General features: G+C 39.2%; 1 protein-coding gene across 1 annotated transcript; it reads left to right on the plus strand.

Annotated features, from left to right (window-relative positions):
• The first annotated feature begins 3,315 nt into the window (after nt 1–3,315).
• Nucleotides 3,316–10,944, plus strand: LOC104958023 (glutamate receptor U1-like). The gene is made up of 8 exons (XM_010785717.1): nt 3,316–3,423; nt 3,579–3,653; nt 6,837–6,868; nt 8,679–8,858; nt 9,231–9,454; nt 9,689–9,786; nt 10,329–10,543; nt 10,683–10,944. Exons 2-8 carry the CDS (start codon nt 3,590–3,592, stop codon nt 10,914–10,916), a joined length of 1,047 nt encoding a protein of 348 aa, XP_010784019.1. The 5' UTR covers nt 3,316–3,423; nt 3,579–3,589; the 3' UTR covers nt 10,917–10,944.
• Nucleotides 10,945–11,536: the final 592 nt, after the last annotated feature.

Raw genomic sequence — 11,536 nt, forward strand, 5'->3', positions numbered from 1 at the left:
GCTTGGGGAGACTGTATTCCCCTTACGTTAGCATTAAAAACAGATGTACATCAATTACTGTTACATTTAAAAAATGGGGATAACTATGCAGTGATTACAATGTTAGTAAAATCTCAAAAAGATCATAATAGTTGTTTGTTTGTAGAGGGATTAGATGTTCTCTCTTCTCTGTGAGCCTGTAACTGTTCTGCTAGGATAATACTTTAAGAGTGAATAAATACTATACTTCTACTGCCTGAATCTGCTTTATGGTTTTCCTCTTTCCTTTGGTTCATTTGTTCTGTTTTAATTCAGCAGATGACATTTATATGTTCATGAAAATAGTGTGTTTAGCTTACTGTGAGTATTAAACGTAAAACGGAGCATTTTGAGTCATCCTCAGATTTTTCTGCTTTTTTTAAACTGTAGTTTGTGCTCATGTGTTTCAGTGTGCGGGTATAGGATGCTGCCTGAATATGCTTCATGAAACGCAGATTTTACCATCAATAAGATCTCTGAGCAGAGGAACATTTTTTTCATACTAAATATATTGGGTTTTCTTTATATTTATTCGCATTTATATTTGATATTAATGAATCCAAAAGTAAGAAGAGAAGTAATCAGGCTTACGTTTTTTATAACTTTATATTAAAACTAGGTTACTGATTACATTTCTTTTTAGAGGTAACTAGTAATTGTTAACAATGTATATTTTATAAGTAAGCCTCCCAACCCTGATGATAACAGTAATGATGAATGCTACATTTGAAGGTATGGGAATGGTTGCGATCAACTGGTCCGTCAATATCAGCCCATACAGTGCATTTGAGAGTTCCCCATTTCCAAAAAAAACCCTGAGATTTTCCATTGAACTTCATATTCATTGTATTAAGTATATGTTATGCTGTTAGAAATGGATGTTGGTCAAGCTCCCACACTTTTTTATAAATGAACTGCAAGTACATGCAAACAGCAAAATGTATCCACCCTGTCATGGACACAATTCAAAGAATAAATACATTGTGATTATAAAATGTACATTTTCAGAAAGCTATAGTCCCTTTCTCAAGAATATATTTCAGTTAATGGAAAAAGTATTTGGATACTAATGAAATGATGGCAAACTATTTGTACCATGTCCACCCTGTCATGGGAAGGCTTGCTGACAGGGTGGACAATGGTACAAATAGTTTGCCTTAATGTCATTATTATCCAAATACTTTTTCTATTAACTGAAATATATTGTTGAGAAAGGGACTATAGCTTTCTGAAAATGTACATTTTATATGATTTATGGGAGGCTTGCTGACAGGGTGGACATTTTTGGCTAACATTAGCATTTAATGAGCACATGGTGGACCTTCAGTTAGCAACATGATTGAGTTAGCAAGGTGACTGTGTACTGTTTATTGTGTTTAACACATATATTTCGTGTTTCTGAAAGGTTTTTATATGAATTGACATTTCACTATGACAGAGTGGACATGTTAAGCTTGACAACATCCAACTACACACATAATATAATTACAATTTCGAAATATAAGTGAGGAAAGACAAAATGGTGGTAGTGATGTCACTGAAAACATCAGAGGGTTTTTTATGGGGCAGTTACCCCTTAATGACAGGGTGGACAGCAAATGTCAAGGACACTTGAAACATTTTCAATATTATTATTAAAATAGAATAAACATGATCTAAATGACTCGTTTTATCAAATAACTTGTTGTGGACAATAAAACCATATAATTATTTTTTAAATGTAGTATCATTTAACCACTTATTACACACACTGTAGTGGGACATGCCAAAATCACGTACATCCAATTAAAAAACAAGGTATAAAATGAAGGAAACACATTTCAAGAGACTTATCATTGTACTGATATGTGTGTAAATATTTGGTCATTTATAATAAGACCTCAGAGTTTCATTATTCTGCTACATTTCATGATAACTGAGTGATTCTGATGGGGACACCAACATTACTTTATAGTGATATTGACCCAGCTCCCTTTGACAGCTCCTGTGCCCTGTGAAGCCTCTCAGGACACTGATTGGTCCTTTGTGTCCGCTCTGTGGTTTCCAAAGCTGACGGCCACCTCTGGCGAGCAGTGGGGCCCTGCCAGGACCCTGCCAGGACCCTTTCCCAGCTTCGCAGCACTTTGTGAGGCGCGACATGTTCATTTCAGCACCACAGACTCCGCTCCAGCCAGCACACAAACACAAAAGACAGCTTAATTAGGATTCCAAGAAACTACAGAATCCCTCTTCAAGCCATATTTATCTAGACAATTTGGCACGGTCGGGCCCCTCAACTGGAACCTCCAGGCCTTTTCCTGCACTTCAGGCCTCAGAGAGTTTTCATCTCACATAATGAAAGCAGCCCCTCCTCTGATGAAATCACTCCCTGTTTTTGGTGTTTTGCAAATCAATTTGAGTTGTTAGCTTCTGCTAAATCAAGTAGGATTTTCCAAGACAAACATGGGTCTTGTTTTTGGGGATACTAATTCAATATGAATCACAGTAGATCATTTCGTGTATATGGAAACAGCTCATCACAGACAAAATAAGTGAATTGCTTTTTATTTCCTTGAAAACAAAATATAAGATCACTAACTGAGCTGATGTTTTCTCTTTTTTTCACATGTTTTCAGTTGCTGTGTTTCAAGAAAGATTTAGGAGTCCCTCCGGTTAAAGAGGACCTATTGTGCTTTTTGGGTTGTTCCCTTTCCTGTAAGGTGTTATATAAGTTTTAAAGCATGTTACCATTCTGCAAAGGCTAAAATCCCTGTGTTTCCTCCAGATGGAGTTTATCTCCCACACACTCCAAAGATGTGTCTCTTAATTTATAGGCTTGGCCTACAGAATAGTAAAGTTAACAAATGCTGTTTCAGTTTAATACTTGAATTAGAAGCAAACACATCATTTAGTTAAACGATGAGGTGTAGCCTGAATTAGGACCAAAAAGTAAACCCAGGCAGTACTTGGATACTATTTTGATGTTAATCTTGAATGTATTGTTGCATTGTTATCTTGCTAGTAATCCCCATTTTTTACATTTTTATTTGAATTACCAGTAATCTGATTATGTATTTTTTCATGTAACTCTAAGGTTTTACAGTTCAAAAATTTGTTTTGTTATGAGTTCAAATGGTGGAAGAAAGAAAAACACATGTTCTGCTTCAAAATATATATCCTTCAAACCAGAATGTGGGCGTATACTACATCCTGCTTCAGGAACATGATATTATATCTCTAACTTTTTTCTGCCAAAGTACTTGCTAAATAGTCACGAGTGAATACTCCCTTTGGGGTTCTGTCTCCTCCCTTCCTCCCCCATATAAACCCCACTCTCCTGCCCATAAACAGTCCCACTGCACACTTCCAAGACTTGTTCTAAATAAATCAAGGGTTATAATTCACACGCCAACTGACGCTACTGAGGTAAGCCACATTTGTTTTATTCATAACTTGTGTCAGCATTTTATTAAAGTCATTGTTTCTACTATGAACATCACTGAGTAATATTTAAATATTTGTAACATGATCAGGCAAATCGTCCCTGAAATGAGCCGTGTGAAGATATGGTGTTGTTTCAGGTTTTGGCAGCATGGCAGGCTTCATGTCTCTGATGTGCTGTGTGGCGGCTCTGACTGCAGGGACAGTGACTGCAGGTGAGAAACAACCTGACACTGACACACATGGAACATGCTCCTTCGGACTTTACATTGCATTTAGCTGACGCTTTTGTCCAGAGCGATGTACAATAAGTGCAATAAGCCATAACTCAGAACAACAAGAACAAGTGCTGACAAATGTAATTCAAACAAGCAATACATTGTAAGTGCTGCTGAATAAGTTAAATTCTTAAGTGCAACTTTTCTTTAATTTTCTTTTTATTGGACAAGGTACACTCTAAATAAGCTGTCTTTGTATATGTGTCCTGTGATTTGTATTACTAAAAAAAAATACATCTCATTCAGGACTTTTACTAATGTTCATTTTATAATAACATTGTCCTCATTTACTTGCCATTGTGTTGAGCTGGGATATGTGTGATGGATGAACCTGTTTCACTTGATGCTCTTCATGTCAGAACTTATCGTTTCTTTTCTCAAGAATGCATCCCACAACTTTACCTGCAATAGTCAGTGCTGTTTTAACTAGGGCCGGGACTCGATTAAAAAAATTAATCTAATTAATTACAGGCTTTGTAATTAATTAATCGCAATTAATCGCATTTTTAATCGCATATAAATATTTGACCTGAGAACAGTGAGAAGCAATTTTTTTCACATGGATTTTAGTATACCATTGAATAATGACTGAATACATAAGCTTAAGCAACAAAACATTGTTTATTTTTTTCAAGGTGGTTCTTAACCAAGACCAACAGAAAAGTGCAATTTTTGCCATAAAGTGTAGCATATTTAGGAATATAGTACATTTCAGAGATTCAGGTAGCCTATAGGTAGGTAGACCTTCTGTAAACTATAACACTTTGTTTTTTAAGTAAAACACAATACTTTCAAGTACATTCAGAACATTGGAAACCCTGACTATTAGAAAACATCTCTGTGTTGCTTCAGAGGCCATAACAGACTTTGTTGATTTACCAAAATCTAATACAATTTCAGTCCAACTCTCTCAATAACCTTGGCCAAAACAATAAACAGTTCAACATAAAGTGCCAGTTGCACCAACAACATAATACATAGTTCAACATAAAGTGTACCATTTAAAATAAAATAAAAAAGTGCCAGTGATTGACCTCAATCCCTCCTATTCTTCCAATATCCTGATGAAAAATAAAATCTCTCTGTTGCATAGGCCACTGTTTGATCAACGCGAATTGGGTGTGGGTCCTTGTACTCCGAGTCGGGCTAACGTCCACGCTAGCTTCCACGCTGGCTGCTATACTTGAGGCTTGATGTGCTGCAGTGATATGCGAATTCCTTTTTGCATAATTTGTGGTTGTTGGAGCCCAGTAGGTATTTTGTATTATGTTATGTAGGAAAATGTTGGACCTCCCAAACCAATGTGTTCTGTGTCAGAGCAGGAAGCTGTGTCCTTATTAGGTGTGAGGAGGTCTGTGTGGCACATCCTGTTTTCATGTGGGAGACCAGAATTGATAAAATAACTACATTTACTTTCAGCTTGTTTAAAAAAATCAACATCTCCCCTTGTGTTGTGTTCAAATACTGTTACCGTTCATCTTGTTCGCGGGTCAATTTTGACCCATGATTTATTTCAGTCCAAAACATAAATTACTATAATCCAATAGTATTCTACATCATAACTAACTTATTAATCAGTTTTGTGGTGTTTATATAGTTGTTGTGGAGGATATCATGAAGCCTTGTTCCAATACAAAAAACTAGAGCGTAGTTATTATATGATTTTTACTTGAAATGTGTCACGGGAGACCCGAACACAACATAAGGGTTAAAACCGAAGCAAGTTGCCCAACCTTATAAATCAGCATAGAGCCCAACCCAAGCCATAAGGTAGTTGCCATGTGCTGATATTGTAGATAGGAAGACTTTTTAAAGATTAGTTATTTATTATCAATTCACGTAGTCAGGGTTTTGCAGAATTTCCTTTTTTCTTGAACAAATTCTGTTCAAGTCCAACAATTTTGTCAGTTGCTGCTGATTTATTCTAGAATATGGATGAGGACTAATATGGCCACATGAGAAAATGTTTTTGAGATGTGACCTAAAGTGAAAAGAAAGTCAGAATTGTGAGATTTTCTGGAAGAAAATAAAAAAATGAAGAATTTTTTTTTATTTTTTTTTAAATTCTGACATAAATCGGTGGTTTTAATCCTCTTCCGTACTAGAACGTTGCTTTGTGCTGCAAGTTGCTTTATGGTTCCTGCCTCTAAGGTTTTCCCTCCAGAGCAGCCGTGGCTCTGCTCCCTGTCCACAGAACTAACCCGGCCCGGTGCCAGCGGGCTCCGGCTGGGTCACGCTCCCGAAGTGATTCCTCACATTTGAGTCTCTGCCCGCTGACCCTGCTGGAGTCGAATCAAAGCAGAGCGGGGCAGCGTCCCATTTCTCACCAGTGGAGGGGCTACCTCCTATCTGTGGTCCAGAAAGCACTGAGATCAATCAGTTAACCATGTGGGACGGAGACTCTGCCGGCGGAGAACTGACAGCCATCTCCGCACATCACGGTCCTGCCATCTTCCCCGGAGGAGGGTGATGGGGTGTCATGAGCTCTAAATGACACAACCAGGCTCCTTTTGTCATGGTACGCAATTATGAGGAACTTGCACCCCTGGCACCTCCGTTTTCCCCCACACCCTCCTTCCACGGATCCTGGCAGGGCATGTTAGGGCGCTCTGGACACGCTGGGAATGCCATTGGTCACAGTTACAGCTAAAAGAAAAACAACTCTGAGAGTCTTGGGGAATGTCAGGGGATGGGGTTCATCTTCTGCTTGGATTACATGGGGGTTGGGGGGGTTCTGGAACAACAGCCCAACTTTGATCCCCCATTTGCGGGCCAGTCACCCCCCCTCGCTCTGTACCTCACTATGGAGCCCCTTTCTCCAGGTCTCCTGAAAAACAACCGACCAAGACTGTCTTTGTCCTCCACTGGCTGTTTGGCTTATTTATGACTGTGGCTGAGAGAAAAACACATGAAGGGGACTCAAAGCAACAATATGTTTCGTTAGGCTTTCAGACGCCGCTCTGCATAAGCCTGTAGACATGAGACCAAAACCCCTAATAAGCCAAGGAACAGGCTTAGTCTAAATCCTCTCATCTTTGTGTTGCTGCTCATGCTTAATTACATTGAGTTGCTTCTTTACAGATAATTTATTGTGATGCTTGTTTTTGTTTTCCATTCTAGATGCCAAGGAGTTATCCATCACCACTATAAAGGTATTCTTTCTTTGTGCCACTCTCTGCTTGAGAATGCCAAAGTGGCAGAGCCATCTGTGAAACATAAATGTAATTACTAAGAGTCATTCTGGTTCACTAAAAAAAGGTTTTTAGTTTGGTAGTTTGGTCATAATTTCTCTTACTTGAACTATACACTTGTACTGGCAAGGTTTAGAGAAAACAAAGTGGTGAAGATCCCTGAGGTGAAGGAACATGATCAGTCAGAACATCAGACAGGATGTTACCGGCCTTTATATAAGCCAATTCTATTTATTTTTTTATCATGAGAGTTTTAGCTTCTGATATATCATTTGTGTGCATATAAATGATCCCTACTTTAAGGTGGTTGGTTGTGCAAATAAGTGTTTTTGCATTTGCAAGAAAAGCTTCAGTATATCAGGAGCAGAACGGACAGAAGTATTGTATGGAAGTCTATAAGAAAATCAACCTTCCTCAGACTTGATTTATTACCTAAGTAAATATTTTCCTAATGACATTATTGTCTTAATTGCTAGTTTCAATTCTTTTTTAATAAATCATCATGTTCATTTTTAAATTATGGTTCTATTTAGAGTAAAATGGACAATAGCGTTTACACTTTAGGGCGGGACTATCTTGTGATTGACAGGCTGCTACCACTGCATTGTCCGCTCTGGCTCTTATCCAAGTTTTCTTCTTAAAACTCCAACCCTTTTACAGTTTGTTTTCAATTCTTGAAAGGTCTTTTTCAATGACAGTAGAGAAACCTGCATGTGTTTATAATGGCCAGCAGGGGGCACTGTAAATAATTATATAAGAAAAACAACCTACTTCTGGTTTTATTACCTCATGAAATATTTTTATAATGCAATTGTTGACTCAATTACTGGTTCCATGTCTTTTTTTAATACAGCATCATGTTCCTATTTAGAGGGAAATTGATGATAGAGCAGCAACTAACAGGCAACTATTTTGGTTTCGTATAAATGTCGTTCAGCGTTCAGTTGATATGAGCTCCAAAAGAAGTTGATGGAGACGACACAAACCCAAGATAACAATGACTAAAATCCTCAACTCAAGGCTTTAAAACCGTAGCAAAAGTGGTAACAGTGACAACGTCCACTTCCCATGCCAGCTTCTTGCCTATAATAAATGGGGTCAAAAAACTAGTATAGTTAACATATAGTCACTCTTCCTTTTCCAACTTTCCCTAACTGTACCTATAAAAGTTCTGTATAGTTTTTCTGTTCATTCAGGGATTATAACATTTGAGTGGCCTCACTTTCAGTCCTACCCCTGAATAGAGGATGAACTGCTGGATTAGACAGGTGGTCTGACTCCTCCTGTTTCTACCTCGGCTGACATTGTTGTATCAAAGTCACGTGTTTCCAGATCTCCAAAAGGGACCTTGATGAGTACAAAGTAATCATAACTGATATAAATGATAATGACAAATAGGTACAATATGTTTTACGCAAAAAATATTCCATTTTATAATCTGGCCCTTTATTCAATTATACATTTTCTTTACTTTTACTGGGAAGAAATTCATAATTTTACCTTTAAATACTGCTAGTGCATATCCTGAAAATCTTTAAGATCCCTCCCATCTTGATATATCCCCACATTTAAAACAATGCACAAGGAAGGAAATCACAAACCTTCTAAAATCATAAGTTTATCCAAAAGATAACCAATTTATTTATTTAATCTTTTAAAAAGATATCCTCGTCATCTTTAAAGGATGGTGTTGCCTTAACTGTTGCTGCGTCTAGCTCCCCCTCAATGTATAATCCATGAGGAAATCATTTGTTTGTTCTGTTCTCCTCAGCAAGATCCGTACACCATGAGCAAAGGCCCCGAGCTGGAGGGATACTGCATCGACCTGATCTCTGAGCTCTCCAAGAGGCTGGGCTTCAGCTACAAGCTGCAGCTGGTGAAGGACAACCGCTACGGAGCCATGGACGCCAGCGGGAACTGGAACGGGATGATCGGGGAGGTCATCAGAGGGGTGGGTCACAGTGCTGGCTCTGCTTAAAGTATAGCAGCACAATCCTGTTGGAGCATAAACTACACTTTGTAATGTGTGTTTTAGCTTACCCAAAATATTCATAATGGAACATGTGGTGAGCTAAGTCTTCACAAGCTTTTAAAGAAGCTCTTAATTGCTTTAAATGTGGCATCCCAAACTGGTGCAATCAGAATAACCTGATCTAGAAGTGAACACCCAAAGTTTTCAAAAATGTATGAATTAATTCAACTTTACCAATCCCATTATGTAGGTCAAATATATACAGTATTTTGCTTGCAAGTGATCAATTGAAATGGTTACCAAACATAAACGATATTGATATTCGAACCCCCCCCCCCCCCCCCCCATCAGGAGGTGGACTTGGCCGTGGCCTCGCTGACCCTCACGGCCACCAGGGAGCAGTTTGTGGACATGACCACCCCCTTCATGCAGACAGGCCTCAGCTTCCTCCTGCGTAGAGACAAGGCCTCTGAAGGGAGCAGCTTCAGCCTGCTGTCCCCCTTCTCCCCCAGTATGTGGGGGGGCATCCTCATCGCCTTCCTGTTGACAGGTCTCTGCATATTCCTGGTGGGCAGGTAAGTGCAAAAGGTCCAAAGAAATTGTCACCAAAAAATTTGATTCAGATTTGGTACTGAGACGCGTTGTGTTCAAGTGTGTACAGTATTGTATCCGAATATGAGGGTTCAAAGAGATGTATTTATCCTTGCAACTCTTTACAATGTAGGAGAGGTGCATGTTTGTGAAGCACGTTTCCACATCCCGATATACAAATCAGTGCTGGTTCTGAGGCCTTTCCTTTTTGTCTGCAGGATCAGTCCCACAGAATGGGCGGAGCCAGAGACAGAGGAGCACAGCTTCACTCTGCTGCACAGCTTCTGGTACCTCGCCGGGGCTCTGACCCTGCAAGGTAAACTGCCGAGCAGGCACACACACACGCACGCACGCACGCACACACACACACACACACACGCACGCACGCAAATAAATGTCTTTATTTACAGTCAAAATATTCAATAAATATACAAGCATCTAAAGAGGAATTGGTACCCTACATCTTTTTTAATAGCTGAAATTCTACTCTTATTAACTCTTTGCATTAATGGAAATAAAAATAGAGTTATAAATTCAATGATGGAACATTTTCAATGTTGTAAAATGTTGGTAAACTTGATGCACCATGCATTACCATTATCTTTTATATTCTCAAAGATTGGCTGAAAGTGATTTTGTGAGAAGTATTTTACAATAGGAATTTTGAGTCAGATCAGTCATATTTCAATAACATCACACGAAAACAACATCAACAACTCAATGTTGTGATCATTGTCAGTGAACCGTGTCTGTATTCGGTATCGAGCTTACATTTATATGAGTATAAGTGCTAGCTTTAAAAGGAATTGGTTTGCGGCAGTCCTTTGCAGCATCCTCACTGTCCTCTCTGTCCTCCAGGTGCTGGTCCTCACCCCAAGGCCCTGTCTGGACGTGTAGTCAGCGCCATCTGGTGGCTGTTTGCTGTTCTGCTTCTGGCCAGCTACTTTGGCAACTTCACCTCAAAGCTTCACTCCAGCAAACAACTCCCTGTCGAGAGTTTTGAAGACCTTTCTAACCAGAATGCCATCGATTATGGCACCGTCGAGGGTGGATCCTCCATGTCTTTCTTTAAGGCAAATTCGGCCGCTCTTAAATACAGTTCACAGTCATTACAGCTCATTCATACATCTGGTCTTGATTTAGTGCAGCCTTAGAATGCAGTCTTAAGGACAATGGTAAGATTAAAATGTTTTATTTTGTATTTTTTACTAGAATTCCAAGAACCCCGTATACCACCGTATCTACCAGCACATGGAGCGTAAGAAGAGCTACGTGTCCAGCATGGAGGAGGGGATTCGTCGAGCCCAGGAGGGAAACTTTGCCTTCATTGGTGAAGCTGTGTCTTTGGATTTGGCAACGGCTAGCTATTGTGACCTTCACCGTTCACAGGAAGTCATCGCGATGAGAGCCTACAGCATCGCAGCACCTGAAGGTTGGTGGTCCTGAACTTTGGGGATGTCTTCTTGTCTGACAGGTTGTGTAGATTGTTAAAACATTGATTAAAACGTTTTTTTAAAGGTCACCTATTATGCAAAATGCACTTTTGATGTCTTGTAATTAATATGTGTCCCCGGTGTGTCAGAAAATACAACCCTCTCTCTTTTCCTCCTTACCACATCTCTAAAAACGGGGGTTCAACAGAGCTGATCCAGATGTTCTGCCAATATGATGTAATATTGGAAATGTGGGCTGGCTTTACATTGAACTCTTGGCAACGTCCCGCCCACGCCCCTACCTATTGTCCCCTATATACAGTCGGCTAGCTGGATCCTGGAGCATAATATGTGACCTTTAAACTGTACATTTTAAAACTACACACAACCTTGGTTCTTTTTCGAATGTTCAAAGACTACTTCGACAAGCCAAGGACACATTCCTCTAGTACAGGGGCGTCAAACTCAATTTCATCTCGGGCCACATCAGCATCATGGTTGCACTCAAAGGGCCAGTTTTATATATAAGACTATATAAAAATACATATAAATATGTAATATATATAAAATAATATTGGATTATTATGGGATAGGGAAAATGATCGGAAGTCTCTTCAGTGAGCATGTCACAAA

This window comes from Notothenia coriiceps, unplaced genomic scaffold, assembly GCF_000735185.1.
Source record: "Notothenia coriiceps isolate Sejong01 unplaced genomic scaffold, NC01 NC01_scaffold00028154, whole genome shotgun sequence".
Taxonomy (NCBI): domain Eukaryota; kingdom Metazoa; phylum Chordata; class Actinopteri; order Perciformes; family Nototheniidae; genus Notothenia; species Notothenia coriiceps.